Genomic DNA, 20221 nt, shown 5'->3' with positions numbered 1-20221 from the left:
GACATCATTTCCATTAGAACAAAAATATAAACAAATACTCACAGCAAATAATGGAGCATCTGGCTTTGCAACATCGTCCAACGAGACAAGAGACAAACGACCAACATGTTCTGCAAGGCCATTCTCCATTCGCAGTGACTCCAGGGAACAGCTGCCTGTACTTGTATCTTCTGAAATAATTAAATGGAAGTTTTCAGATAATTTTCAACGCTTGCAGCAGTTATCTTAAATCTGAAATGCACAATCAAATTTTGTAAGATACAGTAATGAAAAGAATTAATGAAAATTCAAAACACTGCTTTCAGACCTGCTGGATTTGACTGACGAATATTAAGGTAGCAATAAAGAAGCTTATAGGAATTAAAACCTTGAAATAAATTACAGACTAGAATATAAAATGAAATGTACAATTATTGACAGATAAAGATCAGCCAATATCTTTTATTCAAAATAGTCAATAATAACATTTTATGTTGTCTCCTTAATTTTCTTTTGTCAAGTGTCTTTCACCTCCTATTCAAAGGGATTTCATAAATATGGAAGAGGGTCTTCCTTATGTTTGGAAAAAGGTGCAACACTCACCATTGTTCAATTTCTTGCTCTGTATACTAGGACTGCAGTACGCTTTCAACAGATTCAAAATTTCTTCATCACCATTGCACATGTCAAATGCAGTTTTGTTCTTGTTTTTCCTAAAATAGAACAGAAATCTCTAGAGGACTGCATAAACAGCTAAATTGATGCCAATAAATAAATGCCAAACCTTTGCAATATACTATATTGCTTATTAGCATTTTTCCTGCTATTTGCCTTTGCCATTGGGGTTGGATATTAACATTTTTTATTATTATTATATTAGTACCAAGTAAAAATTTCTATTTTACTGACGCATATAAAAATAAAATGCATTATTTTTTTAAAATTCACATAAGCAATTATAAATTTTGATTTCAACATCTACAATTACAAACAAATTGAAATATTCAGTTCAGTCAATCAGTAGAATTTCAGCTCACCCATGGGAACACATCAATGATGCATCAGCACCAGCTTCAAGGAGAACCTTAACCAGGTTGAGATCCTTGCGCAACACAGCATCATGTAGTGGAGTTGATCCATTTGAGTTCCTTATGTTAACCAAAGCTCCTTGTTCTGAGGATAACAAGATATTTAAAAACTATACAGGGTGATTCTAAATTCATGGGATAAACTGTAAGAGGTGATAAAAATATACCACACAAGCATTTTTGGTCAGTGTGGTTGAATCGCAATAGCGAAGGCAGTAGAGGGTTCTTTTAATGAATGTACAACAGCATTTCACCAAAAAAATGTTATTTTTCTAATGTATTTGCTTTGATATGTGATATCAATCATTTGAGAGTGCATGGGGAGTTGTAATGTGGTAGGCTTCCTTATGGTGCAACCTGGGTAACACACAATCTACCACAAGTCATAAGTCATTGTATCTCTTATCACAGCAAGGATCCAGGGGGAACCACACTATCTCTAGTGAGGTATTGGATAGGACAATCACTCCTACCCGGAGCTGAATAATAATGGAAAAAACTTGCCGGTGTCCCACTTTTTACAAAGCAATCAAACGAACCTACACAATAAATTACCTCCTAATACATTTCTCTGGCTGGATATGTGCCTGGCTTGTCATTATTTGGTGCAGCATGACCTTGATGTATGGTCCACACATGAATAAAAATAAAACTTTGATTTAAAAAAAGTTTGGTTTTTATTGGTGAACATGCACCTTCAGACTGAATTGGAGTTGGGTTTTCATTCATGTGAGGACCATCAAGGTTGTGCTGCGCCAAACAATGACAAGTGGTATAATGTCTTATGGTAAATTTCGAATTATCCAGATTTCACCATGAGGAGACCTACTACATTAAAATCTCCTGCTCCTTCCACTGGTTGATAGCACATAACGTGGCAAATAAGGTGGAAAACATTATATTTTCTTTTTGTGGAACTTCCTATAAACATCCTCTACCATGTTTGCTATTACGAATTTGACTACAAATTCTATGACGAAAAATACTTGTTTAGGGGAGGGGGATTTATATTACTTCTTAAAGTTTGGACCATGAATTTAGAATCACCCTGTATATGTGTATAATTAATTATTAAACTTTGAAAATTCATCAAAAATCATCAATTCCATCCAAAACAATAATTACACTCCAGTTCTTGATCCAAGTTGATACTTTTAGAAAGGAAATATTTTTATATGAATTGTAAAATCTTCAAGGCATTCATAATAAAAAACTATGAACTATGCAGCTACCTCATCAAACAAACTGGATAACACAAAAGACAAATCCTAAACAGTAAAGTTGTGATGCTGAATGAAATTATTATGCCTGAATTATTAACATAAATTCAGTTTAATCTTTTTATTGCAACTGGAGCTATCCAAAAAGAATTAGCAATAAAAAAAAATTAAATAAGTCAGATCCTTGTATACATTAATTCCTGGGGACAGCATAAAAATTATTTCATAGGTTGGTTGGGTGACTTAATAATGAAGGAAAAAAATGTGCTAATTATGCTGGCAAGGAACTATAAAATCTGATATCACAAGCAGGGTTATGCTAGAAGAGATAGGGGGTTATAATGAAGTCTTACTATATTTCTAAATTTTTGCAAAGATAAATACCGAACAAAGTGCATGACAATAAAGTCTCCAATGCACATTGAATGGAATGGACAAACTTCCATCAACAAAACTTTGTTTAGAGCAAAGTCTAGATGAGCTAAAGACACTACAAAGTTTGATTCAGACTGCTATTCTTAGATTATTATCAGTTATATACCTGTAGGCAGGTTTCTTTTTACTCTGTTACATATATTCATAAATGAAATTGTAATAAAATTCTGGATACATCCATTCTTCAAGAATGCTTCAACATCTCCCTGAGATCGGAAGAGCGAGGTGAGTCCAGTCCTTCATTAGATTTTGAATATATTATGGTCATTGGTTTTCAAATATATTAAATAACAAAAATACTGAAAAATACTGAGATATTTGCTTTAACAAAATAAATGCTATATCCCTACTTTCAACCACAGCACTGTCTATCACGAAAGTATTTGAGCTCCTAAAACTTAAGGCAATGGGACTACAGATTTACGCAGTAAGATTTTCAATGTTTTTATGAGCAAAATTAGGTTTCAAAGTAAATTTTTAAATTTCTTTTTTTTTTCCTACAAAACCATCTGCAGTACATAAAACAAGGAGACATGAGGGATACAAATGCAAGTCAGTATGAGGTATCACCTGATGATTTAAAGCTGCTGTCATGAACTGGTGAATTCAAGGCTGGTGTCATAGACAAAAGATGTGTACATGGTGTTTGGTGACGATTACTACAAAATTTAACTAAATTAATATTCAAGATATACGGAAGACTGGATGTTGTGAAGATATTTATTATTTCAGATGTTTATTTTTTAAGGAAGGAAAAAACTCATCTCTGCCTCTACCGGGAGTCGAACCCGGGTCCCTCGATTGCCAGACGAGTGCTCTGACCACTAAGCTACAGAGGAGATAGAGATTTTCCTTCGCTAGAGCATATTCCTTTCCGTTTCCTTCCGGCATTTCCTTCCGGCATTTCCTTCCGTTCGGCATATATACGCTCTAGCGAAGGAAAATCTCTATCTCCTCTGTAGCTTAGTGGTCAGAGCACTCGTCCGGCAATCGAGGGACCCGGGTTCGACTCCCGGTAGAGGCAGAGATGAGTTTTTTCCTTCCTTAAAAAATAAACATCTGAAATAATAAATATCTTCACAACATCCAGTCTTCCGTATATCTTGTATTAACAAGTGGAGAGCGACATTCATGTCATAAATTAATATTCTTGCTATGTTTATATTATTAAGAACAATTGATTCAGAAAAATCACGATCCATCAAACCTGGGTACAAGTGTAGGCTATTTGTTAAAAAAATTTGATCTAAAAGTTGCCTTTTTGCACATTTTACTTTTTTACGTGTTTTTCCTTTTTTTTCACTGTCACTTCACGGATGCTGTCACTTTCACTATGAAAAGTAGCCAAAGTTATATTTCACTCTATTATGTATTTTAGATGATCATGATTTTACACCTTTGTACAATACATACAAAAAACATAAATTATCAAGAATTCTTGTATTGCATGACAATATGCAGATACTTTACATTTAAGAAAGACAGAAAAACATACCAATTAAATATTTAACTGCCCTGTCAGTTCCAAAACTAGCAGCCCAATGTAGAGCCGTGTTTCCACTCGATGGTGAATCAATACTGTCAATAGGAACACCTGCCGATAAAAGCTGGTCAATTCTGTCAATGCTGAAACAAGATTTACATGTATTAGTACAAAGTGTTCGTGTTTAATGATAGTCTAAGACCCAAAATCAATCATTGTTTTTTTCCTCTTCTCACAAAAAGTTTAAAATTATGATTCACGTGATAAAAAGCAACAACTCTCATATAAATAAGGTATCATTAGATGTACTAACTCAGATCTCGCAGAACATTTCAACAGCTCTTCCGTATACGCTGAAAGCATTCCATCACTCTCAGCCAGTTCATATGCAGTACGACCATCCGGACTCAACACACTTGGATCTGCTCCAGAGGTCAATAATGTTCGGACGATATCAACATGCTTCAACTATTAATTAAAGAAAAAAGCAGCTAATGATATTTTGGGGGAAAAACCATCACAGTATACAAAATTAAACACACTTCATTATTTAAAGCAAATACCAGCAGTGCTGGGTACTGTAATGGCATAAAATACAGGTTTGAACAAGCAATTAATTATTGGTAGGAAGTAGGCGTGTACCTGCACCAATGTTTTGGAAAGTGGAAACCTAAATTAAGTAAAAGTTTAACAGTACCCTTGCTATTGGTTGTCATATTTTGAGTGAACAGAATATTAAACATTACAAGCAGGATCGTAACTAGGGCAGTGCAGGAAGAACTTGAGCCCCAGGCACTGGATCAGAAATGGTGCTGAATGTACTGCTTTCTGATTTAAAATCAGGGGGGGGGGCACCAAAATGGACACTGGCCTCAGGCAACAGAGCCAATTTTCCTTTCTACATGCAGCCCTGATTAAAAGTGAAGGGACATTACTATTGATTCTTGGAGAGTAGAGGGAGGTGATTACTCAAACCTGGTAGGAAATGTAATAAGAATATAGAATTACTTTTGTCGCAAGGTGCAGGAGAGTGCCATGCTCATTGGAAATACTATTCAGGAAACTACTAGCAGTCAAATTTTGATTGAATCCATCTATTGCAATATCCCCTGGAAATAAACAAAGAAGGAATCGTAAGAATTATCAAAAGTCGTGTTCAACAATTTCAGAATAGTATAAACTTTTTTTTAATGAATGGTTACATATATTATGATCAAATTTCAGTGCATCATCAGGATTATGTAGGTGATCTGATAAATCTTACATAGAGAGGCAAGAATGTTTTTGGTCAATTCAGGTATGTTGCCTTGATGAAGAGCACAGCACAATTTTAGCTCTCGTCAAAGGCAGTTGTTTTCTTACACAAATTGGGCCTTCAGCATGTCAATGATGAAAGGTGATAATAATTGGGCCTATCCTACTAGTTGTTGTAATGGAATTGTCACCATAGCATGGGGTCGTTATAACGAGCAACGACTGTATATAACAATAACTGTATGCTCTCCCAAGTAAACTCTAGATTTTAGGCTAGTCCTTACTAACTGACAGGCTGGGCATCAGTGAGGGGTTTTTTTTGGTGGGGGGGAGTCCTATGCAGTGTCGTCTCACCTTCCAGGGCCCTCTGGCAAAAAGAGCAGCTGAAGTATTTACTTATTCTCGCAAATCATGGTACCAGACATCATCTCATGTAGGTTCCCTTACTGATATCAGGGCCATGCTTTGATTGGCTTATGTTTTAAGATGGCCCTGGTTCTATGAGGGTTGTTTTAGCAGCATCAGTGCCCCCACCATATTGAGAATACTTATGTACAAATTTATCTACTTATTTTACAAAAAAATAGTATCAAACTCCATTGCAGTAGGGGCCCCTACTATGCACTCAAGTCCCGGGCTGTGCCTAAGTGGGTGCATGTGTTAAGAGGGCCCTGGCTCAATGGGTATTTTTGTAAGCAGTCACACTACATGGGGTAAGTGATTAAGTTGGTAACTAAATTTTAAGTTACCAAGTACGTTACAATGTATGCAGACGATAAGGGCCGTTTACACGGCTTCAGTTGGCAAGTGCACAAGTGATTTAGTGGTTAAGTGAAATAAAAAAGATTCTATTTTTTCCGGTTAAGTGCATTTTTTTAAGTGCTATTTTTTTCACTATGCGCATGCGCCAGTGGGCGTGACCTGCTGCTCTGGAGGGATCTTTTTGCTCTCTCACGGAGGGGTTTATTTTGAGCTCAAGCATGAACCTGTTTATGCTCCATCTTCTACCATTTCGTTAGAATTCCACAGAAATACAGGATGGTGAAGTGGCCAGAGGCTATAGCCTTAAAGTTTGTTGAAGAATATCTTCGCCATGGAAGTTTGTTGAACTATAGAAATGAAAACTATCTTAACAAACAAGCTAAAAAATTAATCAATGTTGGAAATAGTAAAAACTGGAATATTCAATCAACATGCTGCCAGGAGTTGAAAAAAAAATTGAAGATTCAAAAATATATCAGGTGCTAGTGTGGAAGATTTATTATATATTAAAAAATTAAAAACTTGAAGGGGGAATATTTCTCTCATCCAGAACAAATTTGCTGTCATCTATTATAAAAATACATAATCAAATATTTAACAAAGATAGCATCTGCATTAAATTTAAAAAAATAATAAAATTTCAAATAATTTTTATGTTCAATGAATTTTTATTATTTAATTTTTAACCCTTAGAATTTCCTACAAATGCCAAGAATCTTCTCCCATAATCTTTTCGGCTTACATAATTTATCTCCTCTATAACTTTGATTAAAATATCAAATAATCAATATTTATGTCAGTCTATAATATGTTGTGTATTTTCCCCCCCCCCCCCTCTCTTGTATAAGTGGAAGTGAATAAATGTATTCTTCAAAAAAAAAAATATGGCTTTGATCACAGTATTCATTAATTCTACCGGGTCATCTTTATCCATTGTTGCGGAAGCTATGAGCTTTGGAAAAAAACACCTCTTTGAATGCCAGATATATAAAAATTATTACTATTATTCTCCTGCGAGTTGCGTCTCTCGCCCTCCGTTGATTTGAGTCGAATGTAGCATGCATGCGCCAACTTTGCTCGCCTCCGTAAAAATGATCCAATGAGCATCTACTTACTACTTATCGTGTGGACACTTTTCTGAAGAATAGGTAAATTAAAACGTAGTTACGAACTTAATCACTTACTGCATATAAACGGGCCTTTATTCCCCACCATACTTCACTTGAAGCTTAATTTCTTTACATCTAATTTTTTTTTTTCACGCCGCTTTCTGGCTCTCCTTAGCAGCCCAACATTATTTCTAATGCATGGCCCACAGACTCCTTTGATAACATATGTATGCACCTCTGCTCTCTCAGCCATGCCAATAATACAATTTTTCCAAATGATTGGAGAAGGGTCTTTCCCCCCCCCCCCTCCATATCAGCCTATAGTGTGTAGTTAGCTTAGTAGCCCACTTAGGCTAATCAAAACCTCAAATGTGGGCCCCACACTGTCCCAACAATTGACTTTTCACTTAGTTCTTTCTGTGTCCTAAAAATACAAATATAAAATCCTATACAACGGTAATCGCTTTATGGAACGATAACTCTTTGGTCCCGATGCAATTTTTACATATAACAATGTGTTAACATATTCTATCGATAACGATACGTTTTTCCGGTTTCTTGCAGTATTGCTGTATAAATATTTTAGAGTGGCCATTTGGAATGCTTACCTTTCTCACAAATTGTCACCAGAGCTCGGACAATGTCGGTTCTACCATTGGTGATCGCCGACGTTATGTTCTCGATAATGTCTGCATTCATCTTAATACGTGGGATCGGGCGACCGACAAAATCTGTCAACATCAATCACCCTGCAGACATCTGTAACGGAGCTTTATTGACCGACTGTATAAATATGTTACGATGACGAAACGAAAAACACTTCGCGAAACTTCAGAGGAGGCTGCATGTCAGCGAAAGTAAACAATTCACGCCGATGTAGATCCCGACGGCTAAAACTATGGAGACACGACATCTTTTGGGGTAGGTGTTAGTCTGCTCTACTGACCATATAGATGATTTTACGCACATGATTTTATATTGCAGAATTTCTTTGCACTTTTTGCATAAAAACAAATGGTTTTTACTTTTAATTTACTTATATATATAATTTGTACTGAAATCAGGAATTATAGTGATTTAGATGATTTATCATAACCGGGTGGGTTAAGAAAAGGTTTTCGTTGAATGGCAACACCTCGATCACTTTCAAAGAAAATTTTCGTCATCTGTTGATAACATTTATTATTATAAAAATAAATATATTCTTGTTTCTGCTCTATATTTTTGTAAACTTTTTCATGAAAAATTCAACAGACGACATGAATCTGTCGGAGTTCTGCGAAAAGTGTCTTCCCGTGTGAATGATTGGATTTTCAATCTGGGAACATTTTTTTTGTGTCGGATCCAGCCTCTTGTTGTTTATAGGCCTAAAGGTCTATCGTCGTCCCTGGATTCGTATCCAATGTCGAAATGGATGTCGAGAACCATTCGTCACGTCTACCTTACAACAATAAACAGGAAGAATCCAACCATAATATCAGTGAGTCCATCTACGATTCGAATGAATGTTGTGATAAAGTCGCATCCGACGCCGTCGCGGTGGTGGCCAACGACGTCCGCGACAAACTCCAGATATCGTCGTCGTGTGTCGTCTCCAATAGTAATTCTTTGCCGAACGGGTGCAACAAGACTCTACACGAAGACGTTAAAAACGTTGAGTTTCCTATAAACGGACTAACGAAATGTCACAGTTTCGAGAGGATAAGCAAGAAACATCATCTGTCGGGTAAAGAGGACGGCGATGACGACGACCAACAGCACGCTGCTGTGCAGGAGGAGAAGGCAATAGTCGTCAACGATGATGAATCGGATACGGTCACGTCGGATTCGTCCTCTCCCCGAAAGGAACTGTCCACCACTGAAGAAGTCAGCGAGAAGTTAGTCCAGCAAAGTTTGAGTGATGGTGATGTTGCCGCTGCTGCTGTTAATATATTGTATATAGCTTATGAGTCGGAGAAGCAGATGCCCGACATAATGCGCCTAATACAGAAGGACCTATCTGAACCATACTCTATTTACACGTATAGGTATTTTATACACAATTGGCCAAAGCTGTGCTTCTTGGTAGGTATCGCCCATTCATGTAGATTATTGTGGAAATAGCTGTAGTATAATCCTTGTGTAATGTATCCAAATCAGGGGGTTCTCAAACTTTTCCTACCTGCTGTGCCCTGTTCCCCTGTTCTCCTAATTACACTTATCTGCAGCTCTCTTTAGCGGTTTAATAAAGAATCCCTGTGATAACCTCCCTGAGTTGGAGCAGTGACCCTGACAAAGGTTGGTGGCCCACATTGTTTGAGGACCATGGAAAAAGTCTGCTGAATTTTAAGTTGTAGGGTGCTAACATCTGCCCCAATGCAAGTAATCAAGTATGTGTACTCATTAGATAATACAAGGCCAAACCCACTGACACATTGATATAGTGTCTACTTAACCAAAAAATATATCCAATCCTGATCCACATTATCACTTACCAACTACATCCATTTTACCTATTATCAAATAGAACTGGTTTAAACAATATTTAACATTTGCATGTATTTTAAAATACTCGAAGGTATAAAATTTAGTTGGCAACTTAGCCACTTAACATGTGTAAATAGGCCCGAAGGCGCTGTTCAACCTCATTCCAGTGGGACTTCCCTGTTGCATAAGCAGATACATGCTCCTCCTTCAATAGGGAAAGAAATAAACAGATACATGCTCTTCCTTCAATAGGGGAAGAAATCAAATCACACAGAGTGGTGCGTATAGTGAACGACGGGGTGAATGTCTTCTTCAACTATGCCAATAATACCAAGTGGTCTGTCCAGACTTGTTTTGTATGGCCCTGTTTTTATAAAAAATAAGTAATTTTGAGGGAAGCAAAATCTAATTCATCAGAAATGAAATGTCAAATTTATGGTTTCATTAATACCTATGTATTTTGTGAAGGTCTTTTCTTCCGATCCAGAATTTTATGAAGGGTTCAGGAAGTGGACCTCAATTTTGGCTTGACAGACCCATGAATACTTTTTTACTGACCCGCCTTCCGGCCAACGCTACTGGCCTATGCCCCCAACAGCAGATGGCTCCCGTTAATAAACTTTTATTATTTTTTAATTGTGTTGCCTCAATGTTTTATTGCCCATTAACAGATACTCCTTGTTGGTGAATAAAATTTTTGATCCCATGGGTGCTGGTTATCAAGAGGTTCTACTGGGTTAGGCTTACGGTAAAACTCAAGTTGAATTTTCTTATTATCAAAATATGAACCATGTGTAAAAGTGCTTGTTGGCAAGTCATTGCGGCTACTACAAAATCAGCATTGGCATTTAAAATTTTCTACATGTGATGACTCGATTAGAGTCTGTGAGCAAACTCAGAATTTGCATTTGTGCAGCTCAATGGTTCCTCGCCCGTGACTCTCTTGCTCTAGTCAATATTGATCTTGATTGGTAGCTTCCTGGAATAGTCTAACAAATAACTGCTTCAAAGCGCCAAACAGGTAAAAATTAATATAGCCAGCTCCACACTATAATACTTTTGGTAAAGGTTGGTTTTTTTCTCTAGGAGCCGTGACACACACTTTGATAGCCATTAGTGTAATCGATTCTATCAACCAAGTCTTGAAGAAGACTGAAAAATCATTTTGGTTTTTCCAGAAAAAAGTTTCACACTGTTATAGAATTTAGCAGGCGCTCAATTTTTTTTTAAACAATGGTTTATGAGCTAGCCTCCGTCTAGGTATAGGAATAAATTTCAGAACAAAATTCTGTGGTGTTCGGTCATGACATGATAACTCCAAAATCAGATTTTTGAAGTATAACCATTTCCATTGTCATTTAAAAATCATAAAGCATACATGCAAATACAAATGAAAATATCATACATCAGCGTGTTGTGTAGCCATATGCTCATATTTGTGCATTTATCTCACTTCTAATTAGTTATAATTAGCAAGACTTATCTTTAGGTCAAAAGGTCATTTTTTGAAGATGCCGTGTTCTGACCAAATACCACAGAATTGTCTGACTTATACATGAGTACGAATAGCAATTTATTACTAAAATACCATGTGGGGAGGAAACGACATTGAAATTATGCAGTTCACATTCATGAGTTGAGAGGACAAGTCCAGTTCACAAGAAGTAGTAGATATGTGGGTGGACAAATCTCCCTGTCACCATGGCGACTAGAAAATTAGTATTGCCACTTTTAATTTTTTATATGTTATCGCTGAATCAGAGTCCAGGGATGGTTCAGAATTTTCTGATTTCATTCTGAATTGTCTTCCAACATGGAAAGGGGTCATCAAGTCCCAGAAAAGTTAAAAAACATTATTCAAGACACTTTTTCTTGCAGAAAAACCATGCTTGGTTCCTATGAAATTTGTCTGATGCCTACATTTTTTTGATTTTTCAAGCCCTGGGCCCCAAAGCAGAATATGCTGAAATCTGTGATGTACATCGCAGAACAATCATTGCTACTGCAGAATAATGTGGAAAATTTTAAGAAAAATGTAGAAAACTATATTATGGGAACTGCATAACATTTCCAGTCAGCCGAGGGCTCGTTGCAGAACAATGCAAAACATTCTGCTTTGGGGGGCCCTGGGATAGAACTTTATGTGCTTGTCGGAGAGTCAAACTGTTGAAATCAGGGTGATTTTGTTTCAAAATGAAACCAGTTTGAAGTAAAATCTGGAGATTTCACATAGACACAAACATTGAGTTTGCAGTAATGTTAGAGCTGGACAAATCTATGTTCCAGGTTGTCATGGCGACTAAAAAATTGAGATGGGCACTTAATTTTTTACATGTTTGATAAATGGATAGAAGTTTCAGGACCACAAAACTTTCTAAAATAATGTCAGCCTGTCTGTTAGTATGGAAAGGGGTCCGTAGAACTCAAAGAATACACTATTTTCGATCAATTTTCTTGGGTAAAAAAATGCTTGCTGCCCATGAAATTTTGCAGGCACCTAAATATTTTCCCCAAGTTGTCAAGCCCTGATTAATGTTATATAACTGTATATCACTTTCATTAATTTGCCTGCTATAAATTACTTACAGCTCAGTAAAGTGCTGTAAGTATTTTATGATCCACAGGCTATACAATACAGAAGTGCTGAGGAAGATCATGCGAAGCTGTTTTGGTCTTTGCGATTCGCTTCTGACAGTTTCAAATTAATTTCTTTTTATATGCCTATTCATTAATAGTAGCAGTATAGTATATTCATTAATATTTTGTTCGATTTTCTTTAGGTTTAAATTTAACACAATTTCATTGATCAATTAAGCCACAAGAGAAGGATGTCAGTGGTCGCAAGAATGTTGCATTTCCGATTTCCCCTGCTGTGTGAACATTTAAGCTATGTTTAGTGGGATATGTAAATATTTTACACTTTGCATCTACAAATGATATGGACGATTTGGCCACTACATTTCAAACACCTGGGTTATCGGACAAAGTTTGAATGAGCATATATCAAGAAAACAAAATTTCTAGATAAACCAGTATTGATCAATTTAAATGACAGTATCATATGTTATAAGTAAATATACACTTTTTAGCCAAAGGAGTAATTGCTGCATAATGTGTGAAAATCTCAGGAGCAAGTATTATTATCAAATAGTAGTTTCTGTTAAGCTAGACCCTTCCGCCCAAGTGGTGTGCTAGTAAGATTCTTGTCTACCACATGAAAATGGACATCAGGTCCCAGGTTCGATCCTGGGAAAGAATATAGATATTTTCCCTAATGGGCTTGAGGCAACCACTGATAGATGATACCTTCATTTCCAACCTAACTCGTTAATGCAGCAAATTGCATAGCCTATAGTGATTTGGCCAGAGTGATATGTGGTGAAGTAGAAGTAGGCTAGACCCTTCATCTGCGCAGCAATGGAATGAATAAACATTAATACAAAATGATGTAAAATTAATTTTCAAATATTGTTCGACTTCTTTCAAATTAATTCCACTAAAGGCAATTCAACAATGTGTTAGAATATGTAACATTTTGAGGGAAAGTGTTTATAAAAAAATTAGCAGTTTAGAAAACAAATTTTATTCCTAGCTAATACATGGCATTTTTAGTAACACTTTTGATCAGTCGCTCTAACTAACCAATGTCAAACAAACCTTCCTAGGGCAGTTGTTGCTTATTTACATTCACCATGTTCCTTCACCCTCATTAACATCTTTTTTCACCAGTAGGAGAATTTCAGTGAGAATTTTCTCATCACTAAAGAAAACTGTTGTTAGTTATCATAGGCCAGAATAAACGAGGGTCAAACAGTCTGGATTATACTGTGTACATAGCAAAATGCTTTTACCCGATATTCACCCTTGATTGATTAATTCATGTTTTTTAAAAGTGTTTATTTCACATTTCTAGATAAAACAGCACCCATTTTTAACTTTTTTCATGCTTTTCTTTCTTTTTAATGTATTTTAGGCGCAGGATGGTGATAAATGCGTAGGAGCGATTGTTTGTAAGTTGGATGTACATAAAAAGCACAGTCGAAGAGGCTATATTGCAATGCTAGCTGTTCATGAAATGTACAGGAAAAGAAAAATAGGTAATACAATACGTAACTGTTGTTTTATTATACTTTATTCATTTTTCTTTTATTGCACTCAAACGAGGAAAAGTTGGTGCATTGGTGGGCTAACATTTACACAATTATATTGTGCAGTTATTTTCTTATTGTTTGTCTTTTCCAGGCTCAAATTTGGTTTTGAAAGCAATTAAAGCGATGGTACAGGACAATGCTGATGAGGTGAGTTGTACACTTCATGGACTTTTGTCCAAAATTTATGTATGAAACAATATGATAACTAGCAAGCTCATCTTTTTTAACTGTGAATAAAAATATATCGGGGCAACCTAGTAAGAATTACCATGATTCACCAAAGTAACGCTGCAGCATTATATTCAATGACCTTTTATTCTTATCTTTCCCCTGCCTCAAATGTCAATGATTTTTTTTATGTCGAAGACCGGATCTTTTATCTGTGTTTCCAGAGTTTTTGTAAAGCAGTGTTTCTCTGAAAGGTTGATTACTCCCAGAAAAACGGGGTTGGATTAGTTTTGTCTGTAGAAATGTTCTCTCTACTTATTAATACAAGATCATCGAAAGACTGGTTACTTATACAAATACATTGTTGAGGAGATGATTACAAGGAAGAAAATTTGTCTCTGCCCCCACAGGGACTCAAACCCGGGGGGGGGGGGGGTAGAGGGGAATTTTCTTCCTCGTAATCATCATCTCTCCACAAATAGCCAGTCTTTCAATGAATAATCTTGTATTGAATTAGTTTTGTCTATATTTCTGAAGTATTAAAGAGCATAAGGAGTAAAAATTCAATAATTTTATTTCCAAAATTAATGGCAGGGGGAAGGTTGAACATAGCTGTTCTTTGTTTCTTAGAGTGTTCCCAAAGTGTGCAATTGAGTGATGGGAGGGGTGTAGTAGAGGCTATGGTATTATATGGTCTCCTCACCCCCCCTCCCCCCACAATGCTAGAAGCATGACTGGGCAAACATCCTTGGGGGGAAAATGCGGGAAATAACGTTTGAATGTTTACCTATGTTAAGTTATTTTCCATGTTTTGTTACATGTGTTACAATAGTTCACACACATTCACGTTTCAGGCAAAAATTAGGTAGCAAACTAAGATATCCAACCAGCTGGTAAAAAAAGTGAAAATTTGCACATTCATGCTTCTATCATGGGGGCAATATATATGGACAGGGTTGGGGGTTTTTGACATGACAAGCTTCAAAATCTGGTTTAAACTATCATAAACCAAAATGAATGCTTTTGGATAATATTTTGATCACAATTGGTTGATAACATGAATAACTTACTTTTTTGTCTGTTACATTTTATTTTTAAACACTAATTTGTTACAATAATTAAAACAAAATATTAATTATAATTTAGAATTTCAAATATTTTGGCATACAAAGAGTCTAGAACCAGGGTTGGCAAGGTTTTTGGATAGTATGGTAAAACCCTGCTATCCTAAACCTCCTATTTATAGTTAAGCGAAAAACTTTACAATTTTATGAAGAAGTAACTTCTATAATCAAATAACAAACTTTATGCTATATAAATTATATATTATTAATTACATTAAATATAATAAAATTTTACAATTTTAAACAGTATATGTGTAAAGGGTTGCATCACTGATAACAGGTTATCAAACTATGGATTGCGCTTGAAAGCTGAACTGTCTTGAGGTTAAATATTAGATTTATTGAAACATGGAAGATACAAGAATGACTTAAAAATGTTAGATGAAAATTAGAAAAATTCAAGAGATATGACTACAGACTGAAATTAGATTTTATGTAATAATTGAACACTATTAATCAAGCCCTTAGTCTTTTATTATCCTGTAAGTGTAATCAGTCTTTGTGAAATTGTGTTATGTTGGTCATGTGTAGGTGCTACATAGTGGCCTCATTTTGTTTTTTTTAATTCAAAATTGAGAATGCTCACTCTTAAAAAGAAAAAACATTTGAAAAGTCAAAGTAGAACAATTTGCATTAAATAAACATTATAATGATGTAAATAAATATCAATGGTGTAATATTATCCAATGAAAAATAATATTCATGTTGAGTTTTTACAATAATGCAATGATTGTAACTGTTACTGAGTATTCAGTGCCTTAAATATAATGTATTTTCTAAAGAAAAGTGTTCTGGCCAATTCACACACACACAGCAGGGTTTTGGACAAGCACTGTCTTAAATACAGTACTTGTTTTATAATCATACATGACAAGTAAGATGTCATGTAAAAACATTTTTTGCAAAATAAAATATTGAGAATATTGGGGGTTTTTTTCAAAAGACACCTTTAGAAAGATTTTATATCATTATTTAGATAATTTTATAATAACAGAAATCAACCTTACATTTTTGGCGTAAAGTAACTTTTTAAACACCTATCTGTTATGAAAAGAGTAGAACAGATAGTTTATATCAATACACATATATAAGCAATTGGAGAAATATTTGAAGATTGAGAATCTCATCTTGAATTGAAGAATATCAAATATTTTAATAGTTTATAATTAAATATAATTATAAAAATAATATATAAAAATTAATATAATTAATAGTTTTTCCTTCATCATTTATGCTATGCTGTATTCAAATAATATATTTTACATGAAAAAATATGCATACATTGTCCAAAATAATTCTGTAGGGCGGGGGAACAGAAAATTATTTTACAATCATATTAAGTATAACATGGTCACTTCAAACTATACATTGAATCAATATGTGTATATTTTCAACAGGAATCTTCATATTTAAAAGCAATATTTAAGGTTTTTGACATGACAGTTTAAACCATCGTAAACTTGTCAACCCTGAAAAGGGGTAGTAGAAGAAAAAGTTTTTGAAACGGTCGCTTTTTTTTAAAGATAATACTGGACTTTGTTAAAATGTTTTTGGAAGATTTCATGGCCTCAATGAATGTATATTTTTGAAGGTATATAAGGTGGCATGAACTGTTTATTGCAGTGGTTCTTGATTTTTTGTCACCTACAGCTCCCTTGCTTAATTAATCGTTCATCACCGCTTCTTAGAATAGGTTTTCCCATATAAAAAAAACCACTTCAAAACATGAATAGGCATACAAATCAATTTCTCCAGTTCACCATGATGCTCCTAGGAGCTACTACTGAACCGAACATGCACCTCGTACACATTCTTCTGCAGAATTTCTAACAAATCAGTACATGTTGGAGGGTGTTGTCTGAGTGTATGTATATGCATGACACTAGCATATATATGTTGTCCAATTTTTTTTTTGCTTGTTTCGTGCACTCACTAGTGCACGATGTTGAATATTTTAAAGTAAAAATGGTTAATGCTTGAATTCTCATGTTATGTCAGTATCGTGTTGTAGTCATTGCCTGGTTCATGCAGAAAGACTTTTTGAAGTGGGAGACTGGCTGTCCCATATTGTGTGTTGCTAGGAGCTGTGACGCACACTTTGAGAAACACTTGTTTATTGTAATGCAGTGGTTCTCAACCTTTTTAACTCGCAAAGCCCTTCTTGGTATATAGTTTCTATGGCAGAGCCCCGTAGGTTTATTTTTTATTTATTCAAGAAAGTTCATCAACCATTTTCAATCCAATACTGGATGAAGGTCTCCTCTGCATATTTCTTTTTAGGGGGTTTTTTGGCCATAATCCCTCATGCTGGCCAGTGGGGGTTGGCGAAAGCCCATCCGCGTCTGTTCACCATGTGTTACACATGGCTACTTACAGGCTGCACCACGAGGAGGTGCAGATTGGACTTTAAGCCTCTACTCTTAGTCAATTCCTTCAAGTCCTCATAATGAAGCAATTAAAGGGTCTTCTTCTAGTTAACAAGTAAAGACTAACCCTCATCTAAGTTACTTATATATATTGTTTTAAAAAAAAATTTCAAATTGATTATTTTTTATTTGTTTTTTTTAGCAGCCTTGGTACCCCAAGGCCTCTGTAGAGCACCAGTTAAGAATTACTGTTGCAACATAGTAAACCTAATTTTGTTGATATTTTTTCAAGATGGAGGTATTTTATCTGGTTTCTCCCAGTAATTTGTCTAATGAAGACGTATAAAAATTAGGCTATGTATTGAATTTCTGGGTGTAGCGGTGCCCAACCTTTTAAGTTTGCTGAAGAAATATTAGTAATGACTTGCTCACAGGCCATTGAACTGGTGCATGTGTTGTGTTGATTACGTACATTTTTTTGTACGCTATACACAACCCTTTTGCAAGCAGAATTTGTGCACCCCTGCTTTAGTGGAATATATGGAGATGTAGCTTGTGAAAAGCAGTGAAGTTTTCCAGACTTTTTCTCCTCTTCTTTCATTTTTGTATGGCTTATTTATCATAAATCAATTATAGTAATTCTGTCTAAGGATATCAATGGTCCATTCATATCCCCCACAAGGATGGTCTGACAGGGTTCCGACATAGGGCCCTGAGACGATTCGTGTCATCAGTTGTTTTTCACACTGTAAATTCACTATGGAGGAACCAGTGAAAGATCTGTCAGCACCTGAGTGACATGATATTAAAATGCTCATCTACCACTGTGAAGGTTGCGTCAGGTCTCAAGTTCAATCCAGGGGAAGAATATAGATAACAGGTAAAAAATCTGGCTAGGGGCCTGTAGCAGTATGTGCATGGGGGGGGACACGGGTCTTTTAAGGTATTAAGTGCGGTCCTGTAGCACCTTGCTACTGCACATTAACTCAAGTCACGACACCACAAAGTGAAATAAACATTTTTTTTGCTTTCTTAATTACTTCATCTGTCAAAGGTTTAGAAGATATCATAGCTATAAAATCAAATTTTGTTTGTGTTCTTAACATATTTGTGATGACTTTTTTTTCTTTTTTCTTCTTTTGTTCCTTGCAGGTTGTGCTCGAAACTGAAATCACTAACAAGCCTGCTTTGAGATTGTATGAGAATTTAGGATTCGTTCGAGATAAGAGACTCTTTAGATATTATCTGAATGGAGTTGATGCTCTTAGGTTAAAACTTTGGCTGAGATGAAAGCGTGTCTATGATTATGAATAAGCCTCCATCAGTTATGAAATGAATATTATGTCCTATATATTTTTTTCCTTTTTAATTTCATGATGTTGGGATTGTTTGTTACAGTTTTTAAGAATGTTCTATTATTGTGACATGTTTTTTAAGAAAAAGTCACCGAAAAAATGAGTAGGATTTGTTCTTTCAGATATATATAATGGTAGCATGCCCTGGAGAGTGGAAAATTCAATATTTATGTTTATTTAATGTTAAGGATTTTATGTTGTCGAGTGCGACCTATGATGTTAATACTTACGTGCTGTCAGAACGGAAAATGACTTCAGATTTAAATATGTTTTTAATAAGAATGTATGTGGTTAGTAGCCTATATATTATTTTCACGTGAAATTTCAACAATGGATAGGGTTTTTTAAATTAAATTTTATTACTTGGTTGTCAATAAATACCTGATGCATTCAGTGTGGATGGAAAAACTGAATGATGAATGAAACCTTGTGATGCCACTGTTCTCTTCTTTTACCATGCATAAAATAAAATTTGTAGACAGTCATTATACCATAATTTCCTGTGTACAGCCTGCAGGAGAGAAAGGATGCGATTAAAATTGAAAAGCATGATGCATAGCTCTCGTTATTGTACATCCCTTATTTACAGGTTAGTATATCTTTTATTCCCCCCCCCCCAAATGAACTCTTGAGAATGGAACGAAGTATCAGTAAGGTGAAAACCTATTCCATGGGCCCCCAAATAGGTCAGTATTGGCTACATTATTTTTGCCAGTTTGCATTGTGAATTAACAAGGAAAAATCCTGGGTAAGGGTTTTGATGTATTTCCCATCTTAAGATATCCCTCTCCTGAGTGAGGAGGCCTTTGAATATTCCTCCAAAACCTGTTTCCAAGACAAGGTTACGAAGAGAGTAAAAGTAAAATACCATATTTGGATCAAAAGTGTCCAGTTTCAAAGTAAAAAACAATATTTAGAGAGAGATAGATGGCTTTCCTTGAAAAAACAATGTTAAATTGCCAGCGTAGTATAAAAAACTAGATTTTTTTTCATGGGTTGCCCTGGGGTTATACACAGAAAATTACGACAATAGTTGTCTGTCTGTAATAAGCAAATATCGGATACAGCTGGAGATCAGGTTAGAGGTACAAAATTTCATAACCTGCATTTCGTTTTCTATTTCAAAAGCTTCAATCCAGTTCCATAATCTCAGCTGACGAGGGTTGCAAAGCTCTTTGAATGCATGTACACGTGTGTACTTACTTGGTATCTATTGAGGGGGGGGGGGGAGAAGCTTGCTCCAGAGATGTTTTAATTTTAT

General features: G+C 35.4%; 2 protein-coding genes and 1 non-coding gene across 3 annotated transcripts in view; 1 reads left to right on the top strand and 2 right to left on the bottom strand.

Moving 5' to 3' along the window:
• LOC149080815 (uncharacterized) overlaps positions 1–8228 on the bottom strand; it is a 48750-nt gene extending 40522 nt beyond the window's left edge. Inside the window, exons 1-7 of the mRNA XM_089237492.1 lie at positions 7939–8228; positions 5214–5314; positions 4519–4673; positions 4218–4348; positions 1017–1152; positions 583–692; positions 43–170 (exon numbers count right to left, since the gene is read on the bottom strand). Coding sequence (XP_089093618.1) covers positions 43–170; positions 583–692; positions 1017–1152; positions 4218–4348; positions 4519–4673; positions 5214–5314; positions 7939–8071 — 894 coding nt within the window. The 5' untranslated portion in view covers positions 8072–8228. The remainder of the gene's footprint in view (positions 1–42; positions 171–582; positions 693–1016; positions 1153–4217; positions 4349–4518; positions 4674–5213; positions 5315–7938) is intronic.
• Positions 3490–3561, bottom strand: TRNAA-GGC (transfer RNA alanine (anticodon GGC)). Its single transcript has one exon. It is a non-coding gene; the product is annotated as a tRNA-Ala (tRNA).
• A 209-nt stretch (positions 8229–8437) lies between the features above and the next one.
• Positions 8438–19517, top strand: LOC149080814 (uncharacterized). Its single transcript, XM_089237491.1, has 4 exons — positions 8438–9394; positions 13770–13893; positions 14039–14094; positions 18758–19517. Exons 1-4 carry the CDS (start codon positions 8741–8743, stop codon positions 18893–18895), a joined length of 972 nt encoding a protein of 323 aa, XP_089093617.1. The 5' UTR covers positions 8438–8740; the 3' UTR covers positions 18896–19517.
• The last annotated feature ends 704 nt before the right edge of the window (positions 19518–20221 follow it).

This window comes from Pholcus phalangioides, unplaced genomic scaffold (genome assembly GCF_987345545.1).
Source record: "Pholcus phalangioides strain wild (caught in Gottingen) unplaced genomic scaffold, Ppha-v1.0 ptg000010l_1, whole genome shotgun sequence".
Taxonomy (NCBI): domain Eukaryota; kingdom Metazoa; phylum Arthropoda; class Arachnida; order Araneae; family Pholcidae; genus Pholcus; species Pholcus phalangioides.
Note: the sequence above shows the minus strand (reverse complement) of the source record. Positions and strands in the feature narration are given on the sequence as shown.